This window comes from Macrobrachium nipponense, chromosome 44 (genome assembly GCF_015104395.2).
Source record: "Macrobrachium nipponense isolate FS-2020 chromosome 44, ASM1510439v2, whole genome shotgun sequence".
Taxonomy (NCBI): Eukaryota; Metazoa; Arthropoda; class Malacostraca; order Decapoda; family Palaemonidae; genus Macrobrachium; species Macrobrachium nipponense.
Window position 1 is genome coordinate 13,598,573 of NC_087221.1, and position 26,400 is coordinate 13,624,972.

General features: G+C 40.8%; 1 protein-coding gene across 1 annotated transcript in view; it reads right to left on the reverse strand.

Moving 5' to 3' along the window:
* Positions 1-8,550: 8,550 nt before the first annotated feature.
* The window catches only part of LOC135203913 (uncharacterized), a 48,546-nt gene continuing 30,696 nt past the window's right edge, over positions 8,551-26,400 (reverse strand). The window contains exons 6-8 of the mRNA XM_064233846.1: positions 16,164-16,291; positions 10,028-10,137; positions 8,551-9,494 (exon numbers count right to left, since the gene is read on the reverse strand). Coding sequence (XP_064089916.1) covers positions 8,639-9,494; positions 10,028-10,137; positions 16,164-16,291 — 1,094 coding nt within the window. The 3' untranslated portion in view covers positions 8,551-8,638. The remainder of the gene's footprint in view (positions 9,495-10,027; positions 10,138-16,163; positions 16,292-26,400) is intronic.

The following is a 26,400-nucleotide window of genomic DNA, read 5'->3' on the forward strand; positions in this document are numbered from 1 at the left end:
AGCCAGTCACACTCTCTTTCACTCATCCATTCATGCAGTCACACAAGGATGCGATGCTGTTCTGTCCGCTCGGGTGCGGGTAGGACTACACAACTTGTTGAGCAGCCACCACAGGTCCAAGGAAAAAGTGTCCAAGGACCTGTGGGTAATATCCCGAAGGTAGAAGGAAGTAAAGGTGGTCTGGTTAGCCCAAACCCCTGGCTTCAGAACCTGCGCCAGGGAGAAGTTCTTGCGGAACGCAAGGGTTGGACCAATACCTCTGACTTCGTGGGCTCTTGGACGAAGGGTATGGGTGTCGTCACTACCATCCACGTTGTACGCCCTCCTGATCACCTCACGTAGCCAGAAAGAAAGTGTTTTCTTGATAACTTCTTTCTTGGTAACCCCGACGCTAACGAAGAGGCATTGACACTCAGGCCTGAGGTGCCGAGTTCTCTTCAGATAGCACCGTAGCGCCCTCACAGGACAAAGCAGCATCTGATCCATATCATCATCAGTAAAGTCCTTCAGGGAGAGGATTGTGAAAGACTCAAGCCGGTCGTCAGGGACCAAAGGATTCTGAGTCTTCGCTACAAAGTTCGGGATGAAATCGAGCGTCACGGATCCCCATCCCCTGGAATGCTTGACGTTGAAGGAAAGACCATGAAGTTCCCCTACTCTCTGCGCCAATGCCAGGGCCAGCAAGAAGAGGATCTTGAGGGTCAGATCACTGTCTGACAACTCTCGGAGTGGCTCAAAGGGTCTGCGAGTCAAACTCCTAAGGATGAGAGTCACATCCCACCCCGGGCACCTGAGTTCCCTGGGTGGGCAAGACCTGTCGAAGCTCTTCATCAGGAGGGAGATCTCGAAGGAAGACGAGATGTCCACACCTCGCAGTTTAAGGACTAGGGCCAGGGTGGCTCTGTATCCTTTAACTGCAGAGACGGAGAGGAGCTTCTCTCGGCGAAGGAAAACGAGGAAATCCGCTACCTGCTGAACAGTGGCTGTGAGGAGAGACCCCGTCCACGACACCAACCACAGAAGACGGACCACTTCCCCTGGTATACAGCTGCAGAGGACTGTCTGAGGTATCCAGCCATCTCTGTTGCTGCGCTGCGAGAAAAGCCTCTCGCTCGCAATAGATGGTGGATAACAGCCAGCCGTGAAAAGACAGGGATTCGACCGACCTGTGGTACCACTCTACGTGTGGCTGGCACAGGAGGTTGTGCCAGGGGGGAATCTCCTTCAGTACTTCAGCGAGCAGAGCCAGCAGGTCCAGGTAACAAACAGCTTGAGGCCATTTGGGTGCCACCAGGATCATCCAAAGGTTCGGGGTGATCAGCGCCCTGCTGATCACCTTGCGAATCAGACAGAATGGGGGAAAGGCGTAAACGAAGAGGTTGTCCAACGGGTGTTGAAGAGCGTCCTCTGCAGCTGCCGATGGGTCCGGCACAACTGAGTAGAAAACCTGAAGTTTTCTGTTGTGCTGGGTGGCGAACAGGTCTACGACTGAACGCCCCCACAGGTTGAAGAGCCTTTCCGCCAAATCTGGGTGAAGGGACCACTCGGTTCCTGTCACCTGATCCCGACGGCTGAGCTTGTCTGCGCAGTGAAGCACACAAAACATACGACAATAAGCAGGCAGAGAGGCGAAGCAACACGTTCATCCACTAGCGCGGCTGAAAGCAAAGTGACTCCTCTCCTCGCAGTAGAGCTGATCGCCAACTGTGGGACAAGCAGTTAACTACCGAACCCCCTTGTTCGAAACTTACAATGGTTCAGCTGCTGCTAAGTACCTTCCTATTGTTAAAGGACAGAGGGTTTGTATATGTACCGGAACAAATAAAAATTAAAGCATAAAAATATTACTAACGGTTCCAATAATGATGATGGTTTTGAGCTAATGCTCATAAAAAGTTTTTAAAATCAATCTTTTTTTTTGGGGGGGACTAGTATTTTGCTCAATCTGCAGTTGTTTCTTGATATCTTTATACTTTTTTTTATAGTGTAGTTGCTGTCTCATCTTCAAGGATTATCCTATCCATGGTCTACAGAGCTCCATGATGACCAGACTAATGTCAAAGAATTCTCTTAACTGGTCCTGTGGCCAGGTACTATTTTGTCATAATGATAAACATTATATAACATGTGATAGAGTATAAATAGACTCAGGATAAGAAGGACTATTATCCTCAGCGAATGCTAATACCAGTTTACCTACAGCATAAACCCTAAGAAGTGGTGGTGGTTCAGCACATAGGCACGGTCATATTGTTTGCATACAACCGAAATCTGACCACGCCACCATTTCTTTCTGGTCAGCAAACAAACCAGAGCTCAGAGAAGTTTGTTCTTCGCTTACTGATGCAGCTAAGTGCATAATTTTAGATTCCACTTAAAACTTTATTTAGTTTAGACTGTAAAACAATGATTTTATTGTGTGAAAAACTGGAAATCGGCTTTTTTCGTCAGCATGTGTCAACTCTTGTGCAATTTATGATTGTTCCTACACAATCTACAAACCCTCACTCCTTTACATTAGGAATTACTTTCAGCATAGGCAACAATATGAAAATACAGAATATGGCTGTACAAAAAAATTCACATCTGCGAATATAGTGGAGGACCAGCAAATAATTTTATAAATACATTCCAGAGAAAAACCTGCGAATGAGGAAGTTCTCCTGCGAATAATTTTTCGATAGGCTTCACAATAAAATCAGTGAACGGGCGAGTCCGCAAATCTTGAGAACATAAATATGGGGGGGGGGGGGTGTTCCCACTATAAACAGCTTACAGCCAGTCCCCGATTATTGGCAAGGGGTTCCGTTCTGACAGCTTGATAATAAAAGAACATCCTTGATAACCGAAAATCAGCAATTTTCAGCACTTTAAGGCGCCGATAATAGAGTAGATATGAGGGCCCCAGAACCAGAAAGTCGGATATGCCACTTCCACGGATTTGGAGTTATGCATACTGGTAGATTTGGCAACCTTTTCTCTGTGTATTTGAGGCATTTCTAGGCCATTCCACCATTTACATGCGGTCGAAATTCCAACTGGGACAGTCAGAATTATCGATTTTAGCTACAGGAAAGAACATGACTTCGAGCGGTGCTGGCAGCCGCTCGGACGCTTCATGAGGACCAGATCGACGCATATCACTAGCGCTGATTAAGCCAATGAGAGCGCGCGTCACTTCGCGGGTAGCGAATTCTAGACCAATGAGCGTTTTTCCCCATAAGGCGCGTGTAAGCATTGACCAATCACCGCGCAGCTTACAATCTCCCGCCAATGTTTACATCTCACTTCAGTGATCATAGCGGGAGATTACGATTATCCGTTGTGTTGTGCTGTTATTTTGTCTAAATTACTCTTTATTTAGCGGATGTACAGTAATTTTTATGATGAGTACAGATTATAACATTTTTTTCATTATTAGAATAGTAATAATAGTCGTAGTACTAGTAGTAGTAGTAGTGGATGAGGGTCACAGCTGGTAGCGATGTTTGGAGCTAACAGACTGCAATCTGATCGAGTTAAGTCCCCTTCACATTGCAGCTTCTATTAAAGGATGGGGGCCCTAGTAGTAGTAGTAGTAGTAGTAGTAAAAAAAAATTATTATGATAATATTATTATTGTGTATTATTGATGGTTAAACATCATGGTGATCCAAGGTTATCATCGTCAACATCATTATTACAACCATCATAATATTATTATTTCTATCATTATTATTATTATCATTATTATTATTATTATTATTATCATTATTATTATGACAATAGTATTACTATTATATTATAGTATTTTCTTGTGATTGATTATAAGTATCGATGTATTATGATGATGAAAGGTTATCATCATCAGTGTCATTATTAGTACTAATATTATTGTACTATCATCATTATTATTATTACTATTATTATCATTATTATTATTATTATTATTATTATTATTATTATTGTTCCCATTGTTATTATTATTACTATTATTATTATCATTATCATCATTAGCAATACTCGGTTTCTTATCACCAAAATGTATCGTCTTTTCAGCACACTATTATTACTTATCAATATTATTATTAATAGTATTATTATCATTATTATTACCAGTATTATTACTATTACTCTTATTAATATCATCATCATTATTACAACAATATGATAACACTTTATTATCGTTTAACACATTCAATTATGGTTTAAGTGCTTGTTATGACTCAAATATTAAAAAAAAAATGGGAGTTTGGCAGACATTTTGAATGCTAGCGCGCAAGCGCACCCAACAATTTTTTTCAAATTTTCACAAAAAAATTATAAAGAGTATAGCTTTCATATGAAACTAAGTTTAAATCGATATCTTTCTTAGAAGCAGAGTAATGAATGATAAACTTTGAGGCCAATTTACTCATTTTTTAAAAAGTGGCATATACGACTCGCTGGTTCTGAGGCCCTCATATCTTGTTAATGGCACATCTGTTAGGTATGTATCAGCATCAATACTCTATTATCAATACCAATAACTGAAAATCAGTGATTTTTGGCACTACACAAGCTCCATAAAACCGAATTGCTGATAACTGGGGACTACCTGTATTGGAATTCCAGCAGTAAGTGCACAAGATAGAAGATACAGTCACCTCTCAATTACCGTGAGGGGTTACGTCCGTGGAGAGCTTGCGTTAATTAAAAACATTGTTATTTAAACATATTTTTCCATAAGAAATAACAGTAATAACGAGGGTTACGTTCCTGGACTTGGGAACTGAATATTTTTGGTAAGTACAACCAAATCAGATAACAGCAACATCCGTTTGGCTTGTATTTCAACCCTCGTACCATAGTAAACAATTACCGTAAATATGTTATAAACGATGTTATGAAGAATAGTACTGTCATATTTTTATGTTATAACTTTATTTCCTATAGATCAAAGATCAGCAAGGAAATATGCTGTTAAATTTAAACAATGTTGTAGCTGGAGCTGAGAAAGCTGTTCAAGTTGTTAATGACTATTATTATGCATTGGCAACAATGATAAAACTCCCGTAAAGTTATGCCATCACACACAACCATAGATAAAATCGAGAGAAAATAATTTTAATAAAAACTACTGGGCTTGAAATAACAAATTTTAATGTTATTTTCACCCTAATAAAAGTATATAACGTAAAGCTCGTATTACGATGAAATAAAGTGAAAATAACAAATGGAATCCTGTTTTTTTTTTTACGCAATAAACATGCTCCCAACACAAACTGTTAACGAAATAAAGTAATTTAGTTCACAACGACACTTATTCAAGTCATATTTCAACTTAAAAATTCATCGTATAACAAAAAATGACCTTGTCTCATATAAGTAAAGTGTCTAGATATTCGTTTATGCTAACTAGAAGTAAGAAAATTCCCACAGAATTGAGTTACACAAGGTGAGATAAACTCGTATTCACCATTAGCTGATTTCCAAATCAAACCATTGCCACTATGTTATTATTTTATAATAATACAATAATATGAGAATACATACAGTATTGTTGGATAACAGTGAAGTAACGCACAACTTTTTAAAAGATTTGTGGGAAAGATGCATAGTCGTTGCATTTGTAATTATACATAGCCATCAGAAGCCTGATAGCAATTATGCCAATGTTGGAACGAAGCTGATTCTCGTTTTGTGTCCATTTTTTTTTTACTGAATTATCATAAGCCAATATGCATTGAACTTAGAGAATTAGCTGAAATTAATAATTACTTTACAGTATATTTATAAAGTATACTGTGCAGTGTAGGCTAGGCTACCCTATATGTAAAGATGGTACTGGTTACCCTAGTGTAGGATAGGCTAAATATATTCGAGATATGATTTTTCAAACAAAAAAGAAAAGCAAAATAAAATCTTTAACTTTATCAACAAATAAACAGTGTCTTTGCTTTATTGATAAATACAAAGTTTTTCACTCTATTAATAAATACATAAAGTGCACTTTGCTATGCCTTTGTTTTTGTGTCGATGGCCGTCGTCTGCAGTGCTGATTTGAAAACAACGCTCCAGCACCAATTTGCGTTAAATCAAAATTTTTGCGTTTTTCAAACATTTTAAAATATTTTCTAGCTCACAGTAAATCGAAAACGTGTTAATTAACCCTCTTACGCCGAAGCCCTAAAAATCAAAACCTCTCCCGTAAGCCGGCGCCGGTTTGGAGTGAGCTCGGAAGCGGAAAAAATATTTTTTTCAAAAAATCACAGCCCGCTTAGTTTTGAAGATTAAGAGTTCATTTTTGGCTCATTTTTTTTCATTGCCTGAAGTTTAGTATGCAATCATCAGAAATGAAAAATAATATCATTATAATATGTAAATAATGCGATATATGGTAGCCAAAAAAAAAATTCATAGATTATTGTATTCAAATCACGCTGTGCAAAAAACGGTCAAAGCTAATGAGTTACTTTTTTTTTTTTCGTTGTATTGTACACTAAATTACAATCATTTTGATATATAATACATAGTAAAACAATAAAAGCAACACCGGAAAAATATTATCACAAAATGATGTACGAATTCGTAACGCGCGGACGTAAAAAAATGTTTTTTTCAAAAATTCACCGTAATTCTAAATATTGTTCTAGAGACTTCCAATTTGTTTCAAAATTAAGTCAAATGATTGAATATTACGATACTGTAAGAGTTTTAGATTAGAATTGCAGATTTCGACCATTTCAGACAAGTTAAGTTTTACCAAATGTAGAAATTTTTATATATATATTTTTTTATATGCACATATTTCGGAGATGGAAAAAGCTACAACCTTCAATTATTTTTACAGGTACTATCCGACTTACAACCTACTCGACATACGACCACTCGTACTTACAACCTTACTTCAGACAGTTGACCATTGAGTTACTTGGCACTGTGCCATCTCATGAGAACTCTCATCACTCAAGCATGAGAACTCTCATCACTCAGGCAGCATCAGTTTGAGTTACCCTGCCCTATCTGCAGCATCATTTGGTATTAACTGTACTGTAGACTGGATTGCAAACCAATTTACGTAAGAATCAACTTCTGACATGCATGCAAGAACCTAACCCCATTGTAACTCAATGCCTGATTGTATGTGATATATACTATTACATAAATGATTAAAATGTATTAGTAGAAGTACATTATGGTAAAAAGATTGAAATAATGATTGTACATTACATTACAGTACTAAGAAGGCACTTATATAGCAAAGGTTTGATAGTATACCCTACCCAGTATGTTGGCCACTTTCTAAGGTTCGACTTACATCCATTCCGACTTACAACCAGTGGGTCGGAACCAAACTTGGTTGTAAGTAGGATAGTACCTGTATTGTATTTCTCATGAATTTGCGCACATTTTGATATATGAAACTCTATAAAACGGCTAATATGAAAAGGAGCAAATATTAGGATAATGCGATGTACGTATTTCAGAGACTTGCGGCCGCGAATCGGCGCGCGGAGTGAAGGTAAATATATTGTGCTAGAGCGTCCAATTTGTTGCAAAATGAAGGCAAATGATTGAATATTACTATAATATAAGAATTTTAGCTTACAATTGCGTTTCTCGACCATTTCGGTAGAGTCAAAGTTGACCGAAGGTTGAAATTTTTGCACTTATCGTTATTTATATAAAAATATTTCAAAACTGATAAAAGCTACAATCATGAGTATTTTTTTGTTGTATTTTACATGAAATTGCGCACATTTTCATATATAATACTTCATGTAAAGGATAATTTAAAATGGTGCAAAAATTATGTCAAAGTGACGAAATAATTTTTGAGATGTGTCACTGATACTTTTTAGTGCGATAAGAAAGAAATTCGCGCTTGCACGCCTGCGTAGCGATTGTAAACAAAACAACGCCTTGATCCGTGAACTCCCAGCATCCCCCAAGGTGCGTGATTCAAAAGTTTTCAGCTGGTAGGCCTATAAGTATTTTTCCACAAATTTTAAAAAAAACTTTTTTGAGCCGACGTATGATATGTCCAATCGGCATACGGGAGACATTTTGACTCGACGTTTAATACGTCCAATCGGCGTAAGAGGGTTAAACATGCATTAATTGAGAGGAGACTGTAGTTACCAGAAGCCAAAGCCTATTCAGTGGAAATTCAACAAAACATGAATGATGATGTCATTATTGTAAAAGTAATATGTACCATGGTTACGATGTTATCTGACACTAATGTTGCATTAGTTTTCGGGCACTTACACAGAATGAAGTATCTAGTAGTTCTACCCCTATGTTTGATACCTAACTATTTACTGAAAAAGCTCAAAAACTGAAAAAGATCATTAATGCCCTTACCTCAACCATAGAATAGTGTCCTGTAGCACTACTCATGAAAATCTTGACAACCGACAACGATGCTCTTGCTCCACATTCAACATGCTGATTCTTTGTTTGCTTATGACCCGATTCCTTCAGAGTTATCTATTTCTCTTCTTAATACCTGTATATGAGCTGTGATACTGAGTCATTTTCTCTTCATGGGACTCTTCAGTAATATTCCACCAGTAATGCTCATCACAAAGTCAGACCAAAATTGTAGAAATGTCCATTTTTTATTTTTACAAAGGTATAATTACAGTTAAGAGCAAATAATTTTTAAAATTACTTTACTTGCTATTTTCCTTTGCAGAGAAACTCTCACTATCATAAGAGGGGTAGCTACCTGACCTACTGTTTTCTGTGTTCTCACTATCAGGTTCTGTAACAGACGTTGAAACATTTGTATTAATAAAGCTCTTTTTACTAACACCTTCATCAGAAAGTTTTGAAGAACACGGAGTCTGTTCAGATGACTCTGCTTCAAATGAATTTGAATATGATGACATCAATGAGGTCACTAATGTAGCTTTGTCTTCTTTCTTTACTTTGGCTAAAGCTGCATCTCTTTTAACATTAGTGGAGTGGTGTGTAATTTTGAAGGCTGCTGTCTCTTTACTGACAGCATTTCTGGGAACATTCTGTTCCATCATCAACTCTACTGCCTTGTTAGCAGCTGTTACCCCATCTACAGCAAGTTCTGGAGGCTTCACAAAACCCTGTTCTACTAGGGAAGCCCAAAATTCTTCCTTTTGTAATTTTATCTGATCTGTGATAGTGCCACTTTCAGGGACATGAAGTACTTCATTCAAAATAAAATTATTCTTGAGACTGTTATCTTGAGACACATAACTGCTACCATCACTAGTAGTTTTCAATAATTTTTCTGGTCTTGCTTCATGGTCACTTTTCATGATGTTTCCATAAGGACTACCTATTGTTATTGATGTGGTCGGAAATCTCAGATGACTATCAAATATCTTAGTTTGTTCCTCCCTCCGAGTGAGATTATTCAGTACATTTTGTGCTTGATTAATAGCTGTCTGAAGTATGTTCTCAGGAAAAACTACCCTCTGTTCTAGTCTTCTTGAAACCTCTCCAATAACATTTATATTTTGTTTTTGTTCTTCTTCAATTTTGCAAACCCTAAAGATAAAAAAATACATGAAAAGGAATATTGATTCATGATTTCAGTTTAAAATTTTTATTGAAGTATGTATGTAGTCATTTTAAATATATAGCTTATACTGAACTAGTAAAAAAAAAAAAATTTTTTTGAACATAACACAAACAAGATGTTGAAGTTGCACTATTTTTTAATTTACATTTGGCATAAATTTTTCATCTACGTATTCAGAATACTTTTAGTTTACCAAACTATTTTCTCTAATCAAAATATGTCTTTTAATGGAAACTAAAGACTGTATGCCTTGAAAATAACTAAATAATTTATAAATATTGTATAAGAAAAAGAAATATGCAAAACAAAAGGTGATTATAACTTACTATGCACGTACCGTTTATGACAATGGCTGTCAAGATTAAATATTCAGCTTACGAAACTGAATCGTCAGCACTACTCTTAAATCCTATAGTATATCATATATAGGTATAAAGCTATACTCTCTTTTATAAAGGACATATCACAAGAAAGCTATGTTTTACCATAAATCACTTACCTCTCCAGCATATATTGTATCTGACGACTAATATCCTTAATGGGTATAGATTCTGTGGGCAAAACTACTGTAGGTGGCCCCCCTGCAGCTGGTTTCTTTTCCAATCTTTCCTATGAGGAGTAAATGATTTAATAATTAACAACTAAGACTAACAAAGGAAAAACAAATACAGCTAACCCTCAGTTTTCGTATGCATCTCTTCTCGTATGTTTCAGTTTTCATAGACTTTTTCTAGGAAATTTTGTCTCCATTATCGTGCATTTCCTCGGTTTTTGTAAATTTGGAAAGGCTCTATCAGAGTGCCTAAACAAAGCATCCCATCTATTGTGACCCATTGTGCTTTTATGCTTATTATGCTTTTTTATCCCTTTAACGCTGAAGGGGTATAATAAAAATCGTCTCCCGTATGCCGGCGGGGTCTGGGAGTGAAGGTAATTGTTTGAATATTACTAGACTGTAAGTGTTGTAGCTTACAATTGCAGTTTTCAACCATTTCGGTGGAGTTAAAGTTGACCGAAGGACGAATTTTTCTTTTTATCGTTATTTATATGAAAATTTTTCAAAACTGATAAAAGCTACAAACAGGTTGTTTTTTGTTGTATTCTACATGAAATTGCACACATTTTCATATATAAAACTTTATGTAACAGCTAATTTAAAATGGTGCAAACATTACGACAATTAGACGAAAAAATGTATGATTTTTTCGGAAGAGTTACCGCGCGGACGTAAGGAAAAAGTTTATTTCATAAATTCACCATAAATCAAAATATTGTGTTAGAGACTTCCAATTTGTTGCCAAATAAAGGTAAATGATTGAATATTACTATAATGTAATAGTTTTAGCTTACAATTGCGTTTTTCGACCATTTTGGTCGAGTCAAAGTTGACCGAAGGTTGAAATTTTGGCACATCGTCATTTATATGAAAATATTTCAAAACTGATAAAAGCTCCAACCATGGGTTGTTTTTTGTTGCATTCTACATGAAATTGCGCACATTTTCATATATAAAACTTTATGTAACGGCTAATTTAAAGTGGTGCAAACATTATGACAATCGGACGAAAAAATTTCTGATTTTTTTCGGAAGAGCTACCGCGCGGACGTAAGGAAAATTTTTTTTTTTTTCATAAATTCACCATAAATCAAAATATTGTGCTAGAGACTTCCAAATTTTTGCAAAATAAAGGTATATGATTGAATATTACTAGAATATAAGAGTTTTAGCTTACAATTGCGTTTTTGACCATTTCGGTCGAGTCAAAGTTGACCGAATGTTGATATTTTGGCACTTATCGTTATTTATATGAAAATATTTCAAAACTGATAAAAGCTACAACCATGGGTTGTTTTTAATTGTATTCTACATGAAATTGCGCACATTTCCATATATAAAACTTTATGTAATGGCTAATTTAAAATGGTGCCAACATTACGACAATCGGACGAAAAAATTTATGATTTTTTCGGAAGAGTTGCCAGGCAGACGTAAGGAAAAAGTTTTTTCATAAATTCACCATAAATCGAAATATTGTGCTAGACTTCCAATTTGTTGCAAAATGAAGGTAAATGATTGAATATTACTAGAATATAAGTGTTTTAGCTTACAATTGCATTTTTCGACCATTTCGGTAGAGTCAAAGTTGACCGAAGGTTGAAATTTTGGCACTTTTCGTTATTTATATGAAAATATTTCAAAACTGATAAAAGCTATAACCATGAGTTGTTTTTTTTTTATTCTACATGAACATGCGCACATTTTCATATATAATACTCCATGTAACGGCTAATATAAAAGGGTGCAAAAATTATGTCAAAGTGACAAAATAATTTCTGAGATGTGTCGCTGATACTTTTTAGTGCGATAAGAAAGAAATTTGTGCTTGCGCGCCTGGGTAATGATTGTAAACAAAACAACGCCTTGATCTGTGAGCTTCCAGCATCCCCCAAGGCGCGTGATTCAAAAGTTTTTGCCTAGTAGGCCTAAAACTATTTTTCCACGAATTTAAAAAAAACTTTTTTTATATCGACGTACCATACATCCAATCGGCACCCAACAGACAATTTATATCGACGTTTAATACGTCCAATCGGCGTTAAAGAGTTAATCAAGTGCAACTGTTAAATTAGCCATCATGGGGCCAAAGAAAGTTCCGTTCCAAGTGCTAGCCCTTCTGTGAAAAAGGCGAGAAATGCCATATAGAATTTAAGAAATAACTCATAGCAAAGTGTTGGAGGAAGTTGTATGCTGATCTCAGTGAGAAAATGCCTACAGGTGCTGCTGTTACGTGAATTTAAGCCCAGCAGATGCTGATTTGAAAAATTCAGAAAATGAATAGGCATGTTTGCAAAGTGGAATGATGTAAAAAATTTTGTGGGGAATTATCATCCCAACAAAGTTGTAATCTGTGCCTCCAACATGTTTAATGAGAATACAGTGTTTAACTTTAGACAAATTTTAAAGAAACGCCAGAAAGAAATGTCTCTGGACAGTCTTGTTGTGTGACAGGGGTCCAGTAACTCTCAAGCAGGTGCTAGTGCCAGTAAAAATGAAAACTAGTAACCCCAGATAGGTCCTTGATACCTGAAGGCCTTCTGGAGGGATACTTCCCTTCCAAACAATCTCCTCTCCTCCTCCTTCTCCCCTCCTCTCTGCCTTCCACATGCTAGCAAGTGTTTTCCATAAAGGTAAGAGTGATGTTAAATGTTCATTTATTCATTTCATTAGTCATTTATATTTATTTTTCATTTTTTTCTGTATGTAAAACTGTGTTTATTCATTATAAAATGTGTTTAAAAAAATATTTTTGGGGGCCTGGAACACATTAATTGTACTATTTACATTATTCTTTATGGGAATTATTGTTTTGGTTTTCGTGGGAGGTTCTGGAACAGATTATATACGAAAACAGAGGCTCAATTGTACAGACAAATTTACAATATCTTACATAAAATATTGAACTGCAATATGTTTTACACATGTAAAAGACCAATTGAATTTCTACCATAAATTGACACCATATGCATTTACATTAAGGTAGAGCATATTAATTCTAGGTATAATTAGAGGCTCCTACAACAACCATCCCCCCTCTCCAACAATCTTCAATTCTGGTTTCCAAAGATAGAAGAAACATGGTGAGGAAGGACAAAAGAAATCTTATTTTTACTTCAAATGCCATGGCATTATTGAAAACTCCCATAAATACTCTAAAATGATGGACTAGGAAGATGATGAAAAATATGATAAATAAAAATATTTCCATTTTCTTATAAGGCATAAAACTAAGATCCTCTTCTATATGGCAAATCTGGTATTCTAACAAATACAGTAATACCTTGTGATACGAGTTTAATTCGTTCTGTGCCCAGCTCATAAGTCAATCTACTCATATGTCAAACAAACTTCTCCCATTTAAAATAACTTAAAATAGATTTAATCCATTCCAGCCCTAAGAAACAACCCCAAACCATCCTAATTATGAAAAAAAATCTTTTTATTTTTTTTAATTAAGAAACAAATGTACAGGTATTCTCCTACTTAGGATGGGGTTAGTTTCTCCTTGTTGACGATGCACGATAATAGTTATTAGCAGCTTGAATAGTTTCCTCAGCTTCAGCTACAACTTGATTTAAATTTAACAGTATCTTTCCTTGCTGATCTTTGATCTTAGCGAATAGTTATTACATAAAATGTATCGGTCATAGTCTACACAACATCGTTCATAACATAACTACAGCAATTGTTTACTATCGTACGATGGTTGAAATTCAAGCCAAAAGGATGTTGGCAAAAAAAGTTTTTTCTCGTTCGGTTGTTCATGGCTTTACACATTTACGCAACAAGTATGTATAACGTTTTAAAACAACTTTCACCAATCTCTTTTGCTGTTTTTGAAATTATTTAACTAAAAGATGGGTTTGCTTTTGCCTGCTTTTTAAAATATAAAGTAAATGTGACAAACAGGTGTCATTAAAAAGTGCTGGTTGTGATGTGGCGGGATCACAAAACAAGTAACCTCCCCACATAAACTTAACCTGTCTGGCTATCAAACCCACCCTCAATCACACTTTCCACTTAACACTAAAAAACACAGCAGGACAATTGCCCAAACACAGCAGGACAATTGCCCCAATACCTACATACAGAACAAAAAAACACAAACAGGTACTCACCGCTGGCTTCTGATACCTAGGACTAGGCTGTGCTGTCGTCCACTGGATATAGGCTATAGGCTAGCCAACACACAACCACCGCCGACAACCAAACACAAATCAACCACCCGGGACCCACAACCCCACCCAAAACAAAAAATCAATAACCCAACGACTAAATGCAGATGAACACCAACCGCCTGAAAAAACACGACAACCACACGACTTACAGCAGTACAACAACCCGCCAAAACCAACCCTGCCCCAACCACCACTAACAGACACTGAAAATGCACCACCAACCTTCTTAACCTCACCACAACCAGACAGACACACGCACAACAACTTCACAACCCCAAAATCTATCAAATAACACCCAAACAACGAAACACCAAAGGAAAACTGCTGCCAAAACCAACACTGACTTGACCAGACGCCTCACTGTTTACAACTCTCGTAACAGACTTCCATTGACTACCTACAGAGTGCCACAACAGACATGCTTCCGACCGCCATCTAACCACTCCCATTCATTCTCCAAACCATCTCTCCTAATCTCTCTCTCTCTCTCTCTCTCTCTCTCTCTCTCTCTCTCTCTCTCTCTCTCTCTGTCTCACACACAACCTTTGGAGATGTTGTCAAATATAAACTAAAATTACTCCTCCACATTGATGATGCTGGACCTGTGCGTCAACTAGCAGCAGCCTCCTGAAGCACAACGTATCTAGGAATTCCACTTGTATCTCGGACAAAAATATGGACCAAATCACAGCTTGTATTTCAAAAATTTCATATGTTGGGCTGTTTGTATCTCAAGGTATTACTATACAATTAATGGCAGGGCAAGAAATTGGTGTTTCTGGTTAAAACTGTACTGTACCTTGTACTGAAATAATCAAGCATGACATAAAAATTGAGAGAACAACTGACACCATTAATGTTAAAGCCTACAATGTAACACACTCCTTACCACCTTTTTATTTTTATTTTATGCTTTTCACACTTTATTTTTACTGTATTTCGTAATTTTTTATTCTTGTATTTTATCATAATCTTCATAGCATAAAAGATGAAAAAAACAATAACATTTATGAACCAAAATTGACAGAGAACACACGTGATATCCCCTAAGATGCACATGTATACAAAAACTCTCCTTCCCTTAGTTGAGAAAAGGGGAGAAAAGTTATAAACAGCACATTGTCTTGCCAACACCTATGACAACATTCATGGCAAACTTCACATTATAAATATTTCCAATTAATATTCTATTGATAATGTGAACATTTGAGATGAAAAATAACATCAACAGTGAAAAAATATGCTCTTGTGTCCTGTTTGAGTGTGATAATCATACTAAAAAAAAATTGCTAAACAGTGACATCCACACTGATAAAATGCCACATGTACTGGACGGAAATACACACACACATGTATACACGTAAAGTTTCCATGATAGACAGTCCCCAGTTATTGGCAGGGGTTCTGTTCTGATGGCTGGAAGGCACTTATCAGAACTGATAACTGGATTTTGGCATTAATAACCAGTTAATGGCACCTCTGTTAGGTATGTATCAGCGCTAATAACTGGAAATCGGCGCCGAAAACTGCCAATTTTTGGCGCTAGACAAGCCCCATACAACCAGAACAGACAATATCTGAGGCCGCCAATAACTGGGGACTGCCTGTATTATGAGGTGAAATGAAAAGTAATTAATTCCAATCACAAAGAAAATTATCAACTACTGTATATGCCAGTGTATAAAGCAACTCAGCGTAGAAGACCACCCAACCATTTTTTGCGTAAAAATGTACGTTTAGAGGTATGTTCACCATATAAGACTACTGCCAATTTATTAAATTAAACATTTCAATCAGCTGATGTTAGTTGGTACATAAAAACGATAATTATTAGAATTATTCATACCCCACCAGCTTTACAAGTGCAATAAACTACTAAAAAAGGGAAAGAAAGGTACCTCAGCTTCCTGACCAAGAAGTGGCATTAGTCTGTTAACCACTGCATTTGCAGTCTCTTCAACTAGCACATTATGGTCCTGCAGTTTACATACGGAGGTCCTCTGATCATTTGTATTAATACCTGTACCTGAAAATAAAAATGATAAAAGTAACATATACAATTAATACCTATAAGCAGGAAACCATTACTTTAATAATGATTACTTATAATGTGTGAGAGAAATATATGATCTAGTAACCAACAGCCTCTCTATCTGACAGTAATCTATATTTGTATTGAGCATGACCTTACAGCTAATTACAGTAGCCCCTCAGCTCATCAGATATTTTGGGATTCTGGCTTTTGGATAGTGGCAAAAACCTGTTAAGTAACAAAAGCCCTACAGTATAGTCTATTGTTGAACTTTCAAGACTCGCTTATAACAGTAATTTCATATTATTTCTGTCAAAAGGCCACCTATACTTTAAAATTCTTATTTAAGGGGGCCGGCCAGCTAACGCCATTCTTTAAGGACAAGACTATGACCTTCAAACTATTTAATAAGGTGACTGGGGACATCTCCAAACCGCATATGATTTTTGCCTCCGACCTCGGTTTTGTGACCCCAGGGCGATTTATCCTGAAAATAACCATTTTTCAAATTCTATCTCCTCCCTTGATACTTAATATTGAGACCTGGGATCACTACCATATATAGACCTGATGTAGACCTCCAATCAAATAGTTTTTTTTTTCTAAAAGACATTTTTTTGCTAGATATGAATTTTTTCATTATGGTAAAAAAAATAAACCCTATAAATCAGGAAAAAAATTTATGAAAATAAAACAAAAACTGGAAAAAAGGGGCTTCATTTGATTTTTCTATAATGTCTTTCTAAATTATATGCCAAATTTCAATGCTATAGCTTTAAAACTAAGGGGGAAGATAAAATTTGAAGGTCAATTGGCATTCAAAGTTTTTCTTTGTATTTTTACAGATAATAATCATGATTTATTAACATTATGAATTTTATATTTCTTTTTGGCTATTAATAAACCAAAACTATGTTATTCATCATAATTTAATCATAAATGAAGATCCCTTTAATCATAGATCGTAGCCTGGGGCACTGCGTCTGTTTGTTTGCACGGTTTTTTATGTTGCATGGAACCAGTGGTTATTCAGCAACGGGACCAACGGCTTTACATGACTTCCGAACCACGTCGAGAGTGAACTTCTATCACCAGAAATACACGTCTCTCACTTCTCAATGGAATGGCCGAGAATCAAACTCGCGACCACCAAGGTGGGACGCCAACACCATACCAACCACGCCACTGAGGCGCTTGGGGCACTGCGTCAGGCGAGACGGGGCACTCCTTCCTATGCAACTCTCTTTCTCTCCTTCACTAACTCAGCTTATTAGTGCGCATTTTCTTCTTCTGTATGTTAGCGAGATGTTTTCCTTGCCTCTTCCTCTTTGGCATGATGAAATTCTTGCCGAAACAAAGATAAACAGAAGTAAAAGCAAGAGAATGTCAGAGGTGAAACTCGAACATGTACTCTCTTTTTATAAAGACAATGTTAACAAATCATGATTATTATGAATTTCATATTCCTTTTTGGGTATTAATAAACCAAAATTATGTTATCTATCATAAATGAACATCCCTTTGCTCAAAGACTGTAGCCTGGGGCACTGCGTGACGTGTGCGTCAGGCAAGATGGGCTCTCCTTACTACACAGCCCTCCTCCTCTCTCTCCACTAACTACTCTAATATCGCTGATATTATGATCTGACCTCATATTTGAGCAAATTTTCTTCTTCTGTATGTTGGCAAGATGTTTTGGTTGTCTTTTCCTCTTTGGCATGATGAAATTCTTGCCAAAACAATGATAAACAGATGTAAAAGCAAGCGAATGTCAGAGGTGAAACTCGAACATGTGCCCTCTATCATGTTTCTGCTCGCACTGAAGGGCAGTAAGCTGAGAACTTTCCCTCCTGCAACTCATGGAATCTCTACAGATGCCACTGCTCACAATTTGTTTGACAATAATTAACAAAATTTACGATCACAGAAGAAATATTGCATTTTCTTGTACGGATCAATGTCTTTGGCTTATTGAGTTACGTTTACTAATTATCCTATAACTACAAAAGAAAGAGGCATTTTTAAGAAATATTTTGCACACGCATTCTCCATTGCCATACAATAGTCCTTGAATTTTATTATGACATTGCATTTTTTTCCCTATACCCCCAGCCCCCTTTAGTGAAACCTAAAATTTGTATCCACAAAATGCATCACTTCTAAAACAGCAGCATAGCAAAACCCATCACAAATACTGTAGCTAATAAGAAATTCTGTAATGCTGAAGCTTGATAAGCTGTGAAGCCACTATATTTGCCTAAAAGGCACTCCAAAAGATATCACATTACTCCAGTAAGAAAGACATTATTGAAAGACTTATAAATACTGAAATGATTCCAAAGGTCTCCACTTACCCATACGTATCTAGATTACTAGACTTTCCCAGTCCATGGAATTTCTGCTAAATCTACACAATAATGCCAATGGGATCCATTTCTATTTAGGAGTAATCAGCCCTAGTTGATGCATGTGTGGTCATTGTAAAGGTGCACTGATATCTCTATACTACTACAGGGCAGTCAATGGCTGAGGAATCTCAATTCACACATGCAGGATCCCTAAGGTGCATTCATCAATATAATGGTCCACTGAAAACAGTGGCTTAATTTTGCTTAGTTTATGCTGGTCTATTTTCCTGAAATTTCCCCAATGCTCAAAGTTCCTTTCTACTTAGTTTATGCCCAGCAGAAGTGGGGGACTATCAGTGTACCACTTTGTATACCATAATGTAGAGATCATTAAAGATCTTGGCAACAAACACAACCACTAGTGGCATTTCTTGCTGCCTTTCACTCTTCCTTTATTGACGTTGGTCTTTCCCCACCTAAATATTAAATTTATTCATCTTTACCTTGCTCCAAGGTTCAATTCTCATTTGACATTATTTGTCAAATGTAAGTCCTAAGATATGACTCAATGGTCTAGTTAAAATGGCAATTTGTCGAAAATTGCATTTTTCCTAACTATACAAACCTGAGGTCCTTTAACAATAGGAAGTAGCTAGTGGCAGCTGGAACGGCCGTAAGCTTCGAACAAGGGGAGAACGGTAGTTAACTGCTTGTCCGATCGTGCGCGCGCCCGCGCGCCTGAGAGGTGAAGAATCACTTTTGCTTTAGGCCCATGCAAAAAAATGCAGAGTGAGGGGTGGCATGAGGTGGGACTATATGTAAAGGACCTCAGGTTTGTATAGTTAGGAAAAATGCAATTTTCGACAAATTGACATTTGTTCCGACACGAATACAAACCCTCAGTCCTTTAACAATAGGAAGACTCACTTCTTGGTGGGAGGAATCCAAGTCTTTTTGGTGAACAGACTGGTGTTCGTCCAACCTTGGAATGCCTCCCTGGTCGTAAGAGCGAGGGAGGGGTCCAAGCCTCTGTCCGATTGATCGGGGTGGTGGTGCACCGCCAGGATCAATGGTCAGACCTCTGGGCCAAGTACTAAGAGAGAGGCAAGTGTATCTCTTCGTACCAGCAAGCAAGAACTTGTTCCTGTTTGCAAGAGGCAACATAAGGTATGGGTTTGTCTCAAGCTGGCATCCATTTCCTCACCCTTGTTGGAGGAAGTGGTAGATATATGCTCCTATCCCTAGTGAAAGGGATAGGATGGGGCTCTGTTGAGTAGCTCACCTGCATCTCGTCCTTATCCAGCAGGGTGACGACCGTGTCCCTCTACCCACAGGTAGAGGGGAAGAAAAAAATGGGAAGAGGAGCCAGTCACACACTCATTCACTCATCTATTCTTACAGTCACACCAGGACTCGATGCTGTTCAGCCTGCGAGGGTCTGGGTTTGCTACACAACGTGTTGAGCAGCCACCACGGGTCCCAAGGAAAAAGATCCAAGGACCTGTGAGCAATATTCCGAAGGTAGAAGGAGGTGCATGTGGTCTGGTTGGACCAGACCCCTGCCTTCAGTACCTGCGCCACGGAGAAGTTCTTGCGGACAAAGCAGCATCTCCTTCGCATCGAAGGCGGTGAAGTCCATTAGGGAGGGGATTGTGAAGGACTCGAGCCGATCGTCAGGGACCGAAGGGTTCTGAGTCTTCGCTACGAAGTTCGGTACGAAATCGAGCGTCACGGATCCTCATCCCCTGGATGCTTGACTTCGCATGAAAAGTCATGCAGTTGCCTCAGAGGAAAAGAAGGGAATAGTCGCATGACCTATCCCTCTTCTCGACTTCGGTGATGTCCAGTACCCATACTGGTCTGTCCGTCTACAACGAAGAGTCCCGCATCCTCCTATCCCCATGCAGCGAAGTTCTCGGTAGTGGATAGGACACCGACACTCCATGGTGGGTGTCGATGGTATGGGTACTGTGACAAGCTATTAAGACGAAGTAACGATTGCTCTGTAACAACCAAACTAAGTCCACAGCGTAATTCGTAACTGACTCGGGCGCTCTGACAGCTGCCGACTGACTGGTTCGGTATTGGAAGTGAGGCAAGTTGTCCAACCATCCGAGTAAGTCACGTGACCTTCGCCTTTTAAAGGGTTATGCCGAGAGACCAAACAAATAATGTATTTGTTTGTCACCAATGCCGGACGGCGAGGTGATGATTCTCTTAAGGCATATGCTCAAAGGCGAAAGTCAATTGCCTTCTAGAGACCTAGGTCCCTGAAGGCAAGACACTCTCATAGTAGTTGAATCTCAGCTAAGGAGAAACAACACTATGTGTCGTTGAAGACGAGGGCAGACAATGAATGCAACCTACGTCTTCCCGCTGAATCGAGAGAAGGAATGTCAAGATTCTGAACCTGTGCTTACAAATGACTGAAAATGCTAACCGCTATTTCATTGCTGTCCGGTGAGAAGTCGTAGTTGCAATGAAAGCGGGGCGTTCTTCAGTAATGAAAACACAGGGGAGTACTGCCTGAAGAACTGCTTCTCATGGGCTGAACATTTGGAAGTAGAGCTTTCAATACATCTGCTAATCCGGGGTGAACAATGAACAATTGCACACCTCCGAATAAGAGATATTTTGAGGACAAACTCAGATTCCGCAAAAATCATTCGCATTATCGCAGTGCGATGCAGCAAGAGACTATTACAGAATTCTGTTACCGTGCTTTAAACAGAAAGATGAAAGTCGAAGAGATATCTCTGTTGTAAATTCTCGCAATACTGAAGGCGATGAATTAGAGCGTCACAGCAGTAGATGGTCATTCATGTATGCAAGAATCCCCATTAATCAGAGACTTAAGTCCGTGATTGTTGGGCAGAGATACAGTTGGTATTCAATCAAAGCAGGGGAGAAAGACATAACCAACCATGCATCTCGAAGCGGCAGCTGGTACTGAGTTGCCTCGGGCAATTCAATACGCAGTAGCTGTCGCTGACTCGTCATCTTGAGTTGCCAAGTAATCCATTCCATGAAGGAATGCGTTCGGCTAGAACCACCGAGCATAAAAAGATATGCTTGAGCAATTATATTTAGGCGAAACGAATTTCGGTAAATACAAAAGCTGAAATGGTGTTGTCGTGACAAAACCATTAGTATATAATATTGAAACTGGAAACTCCTGGGAGGTTGCAGGCAACCCCGAGTTGCAGTTCAATTAGAGTACTTCTCGTCTAAGTCGCAATCCGTAGAGTAACTAGGATATGCGCCTACCCCTCGGACAATTCAACTGCTTAGCAGAATATTGTCACGAGGTTAATATACGTAGTATATTTGTAGGATTCTGAACAACGATCTCCATCCTAAATTCATTTCCTTCAAGAAAACAAAATAAGGATTGGAGATCGACCACCTTCGATCTCTAACAAAGAGAGTGAAGGAGGTCTTCCCCGAAGGAAAGCTTCAATGGTGAACAGAATACCGAAGACGATAGTTCAAGCCAAACTGGATGTTCCCGTCCGTTCTCTCTATTCCAGGGTTGGCCGCCTACTATGAGATATCTTCCTTCGGAGGCAGTCTTCTTCCAACGCTAAGAATTCCAGGAATTCGAGCATTCGGCGAGATCCCCGATTATCGTGGTAACAATTATCGGGAATACTCGTCTAACTCCCTTTGGACAGTGGTCTCGCCTGTGTGTGCTAGAAATTCCGCAGAATTCTAAGCACCCAGCGAAACCCCCACCGGATTCGTTAAACGAATATCGGTTGGTGGTCCTCTCGATTCCCGTAGAAATCGAGGATGGGGCAGAATCCTTCCTCAACGACCGGGGCTTACGTCAGGTAGGACCCGAAGGTCCCCCCGGTAGCGCAGACCGCAACGTGGGAAGCTACAAAGAAATCTCTGTAGGATCCCTCCCCTTTCCCTCATATCCGTAAGGAGAGAGGGAATGGGGGAGGAATTGGATACTCACTCGCCTTCCCATCAGAACTAGCAGTTGGAGAAGAGTAGGAGCAGCCATCGCCTTGCGGTGATGGCCTCTCAGTCTGGAAAAACGTATTGTCAGAAAACGTTCCCCCCCCCCCCTTCCCCCCCCCACCCCCCCCCCCCTCCCCCGAGGAAGGTTACGAACTCGCACTGTAGGTAAGGATCTGCCGCCACTGTCAACGTCGTCTGGGTGAGGCTGATCGACACCTGACAGGAGAGAGCCGATACCGTCCTCTGATCATTCCAGTCCTCATCGAGGTCGAAACCTCTCAGGAGGACCAAAGAGGGGGAGGGGGAGCGCTGCAATACTCTGTAGAAACGCCGCTGTCGCAGTAGAGGAGGTGGAATTAGCTTGTTCGACCGGCCAGATCTGAGCGAGCCATCTTGTCCGGAGAGGAGAGGCTCTACCTGGTCAAGAACCGAGTCGAGAAGCTCCGATCGCGGCAAGCCCACCGTCAGTCTGGGTTCCCTTCTTCGGGCTTCAGAACAACTTGAGCAGTGATGCGGCTCTGCTGGTGGGAGCGGCGATGTTTCCCCGAGGTCATTGTGCTGACGAATCAGCGCAATAACCTCAGTACAATTCCTCTGGATCTCGGAAGTCACAGCATCTTGCAGAGTAGGACCGTCAAGCCCCTCGAACAAGAGCATTCCGAGAACCTCCCCCTTAAGGAGGGGAAACTGCAATAGACCCCTCTCGGATTCCTCCTGCCACTTGCGCGTACGTCCTGGTCGGTCCGAAGATCGTACCTGGTACTTATGGCGTCGTGACGGGATCGTGCGGGGCATGCCCCTCACGATCACCCCGCTGTGCCTCGCTCTTCCTGGTGCAAACCGAGGAAGTTGCAGGCACGGGAGAGGAAGACATGACGCTCCTCTTTCACTCGCTGGCAGAACCAGCGGGCTTGGAGGGCGGGCTGCAGGCGATCGCTAACTTGCAGGCCTAGTTTGAGCTGTTTCTTCCTAGGAAACGGCTGGACCGAGAACAGCGGCCCAATCTCGTGTTGCAGAGGAGCTGCTGCTGGTCCCCCTATCTGCCCGGTCCCTGTGGGAGCGCGGTCAGGAGACCTGCAGAGACCAATGTCGCGGTGAGACCGGTGCGTGTCCTCGCGGCGCGTCTACCGCTGGTGGTACCAGCCAAGGCTGGCACCAACGATCGGGAGGGGGAACCTCTTCCCAGCCTCGCCCGTGGGCTGGTCAGACAGTCACGTCTACCAGGGTTACCAGCTGGTCGCTGCGAGAGTGGCCGCTGGCCTGGCGAGAGTCACATGAGCGGCTCTCACCAGCTTCTGCTCCGTGCCACGGTCCTGGCGTCGAGCGAACTCTGGCGCCAAAACTTTGGCTATACGCTCTCCCGCGGGAGATCGTATACTCGGAACTTCTCACAAACGAGAGACCGAGCCAGAACCTGGCGTAGCGGCAGTGCCGCAAACACCAGGCGAGGAAGTACCGATGGTAGTCGGTACGCCTCTGGTCCCAGTCTTCTTCTTCCTTGCGGAAGGAGAGACGGGCCCTGTTCCTGAAAGAGCAGGAGGACCGGCAGAAGAACACCCCCGTCCCAAGGGAGTGGAACGAGCCCTTAGAAGTTCCCGAAGGAGCCTTCTTAGGGGGGAAACCCGGGTTACCAGCTGGTCGCTGCGAGAGCGGCAGCTGACCTGGCGAGAGTCACCTGAGTGGCTCTCACCAGCCTTCTGCTCCGTGCTGTGGTCTTGGCACCGAGCGAACTCTGGCGCCGAAACTTTGGCTGCACGGTCTCCCGAGGGAGAGCGTACACTCGGGATCTCTCGCGAACGAGAGACCGAGCTGGAACCTGGCGTAGCGGCATCGACGCTAGCACCAGGCGAGGAAGTACCAGTGCTAACCGGTACTCCTCTGGTCCCCGTCTATCTCTTCCTTACGGAAGGGGAGACGGGCCCTGCTCCCGAAGGAGCAGGAGGACCAGCAGAAGGACCCCCCGTCCCACCGGGGTGGGACGGGCCCTTAGAAGTTCCCAAAGGAGACTTCTTAGGGGGGGAAGGCAGCCTTTTTCTTCTTCGGCTTATGGGCCTTAGAAGTCGAAGGGGAAGAGGCAGCAGCAGACGATGAAGACGAAGATGACACCTTCCTCTTCTTCTTCCTCCTCCTCGTCAGCTCACGCAGGACAGTCGTCAGGTCCTCCATCCAGGCCGGAGCCGGGGCTATTACCGAAGCAACACGGCCCGACTGCACCTGGTGTGTCTGGGGAAGACACACCATGGACAGGTGCAGGAACCAGGAGCGACAGGTACAGCAACCAGCTCAGGAGCGGCAGGAACAGCGGCAGCGGTAGACACAGAAGGGACAGCCAAGCCAGCAGCGGGAACCACATCAGCGGCAGGTACGGCAGGCCCAGCCATCGCCTCGTAGAATCATCGGCAGCCAGCGGGAACCTGGGTACTGGCGGTCAGTCCAGGGGCGAGCTGCTGGAACAGCGGAAGTCTGGGGCAGGCAACACGAAGAACACAGGCGGCGGCGGCATACCTCTCCCTCGGTACGGCGGTGACCGGCCCTAGTAGCGGCAGACGGCGTCACCGACACAGCATGGGGAGTGTAGACCAGGCGGGGGGGAGCAGCATAAGCGGCCATGGAGGAAATAGTGGAGACCGCTCCATGGGTCACCGCCCCAGACCTCGCTAGACGCTGCAGCAGCCCGTGGATGCTAGGCACGCCCTGCCGCCGCAGTGGTCCATACCTGTCCAAGGTCGTCTCCCACGGATGTAGCACCTGCGGTAGCACAGACAGATTAGTAAGAGGGATTCCCTCACGCACGGGGGGGAGACATGCCCCATCCCCACCGACGCAAGGAAGACCCCAATACCAACAAATACAACAAGGAAGCTGAGCGGGGGGCAGGAAAGAAGACGAAGAATCGGATACCAAGGGAGTCGCGGGAGAGCTTTCCGACGACTTCCTGGCAGACCTTCGCTTCCCCTACCCCCGCACAGCAGTGAAAAGTAATATGAAAATGAAACAGAATACTGCACTTGTGATTCACTTCATAGAACTTAAAGGGGGAAGGATCAATTCCCGGGTAAGAGCGGAAACTTGATCCATAATAATATGATGCTATCATAAAATATATGAAAATGAAACAGAATACTGCACTTGCGATTTCACTTTCACAGAAAATAAATCGTAAGGATCAATTCCCAGGTAAGAGCAGAAATTGATCCGAAATTAAAATTGATGCAATTAAATAAATGAAAATGAAAAAGAATACTGCAATTGCGAATCCACTTTCATTGCATTCTATTCATACAAAATAAGAGGCTCGTGCCGAGCGCATTCACGCTCTCGGCAACGAACGCACAGGGCAAAAATATAATGAAAAGAGTACAGTGGACCCCCCGTATTCGCGTTCTCCGGATTCGCGGACTCACACATTCGCGGATTTCTCTCGGGAACGTTTCCCTGCATTATTTGCGGAAAATTCGTGCATTCGCGGTATTTATCTACGAGAAATATCCACAAATTCCTGGTTTTTGTTATCAATTTCATCATAAAATGCACTTTTTGTGGTAGAACTATTAAAAAACCAAGTATGAAAATTTTTAGTGTTTTTTCTTAAGTTTTAACTAACAAAATAGGCTGTTTTTAGCATTTTTATAGGGGTTCCAAACATTCGCGGATTCTAACTATTCGCGGGGGGGTCTGGTACGCATCCCCCGTGAATACGGGGGGACCACTGTACTTACATTTTCCAATTACACACTTTCGCCCAAAATACATGACTCGGAGCGAGCGCGCCTGCCCTCGGCACCG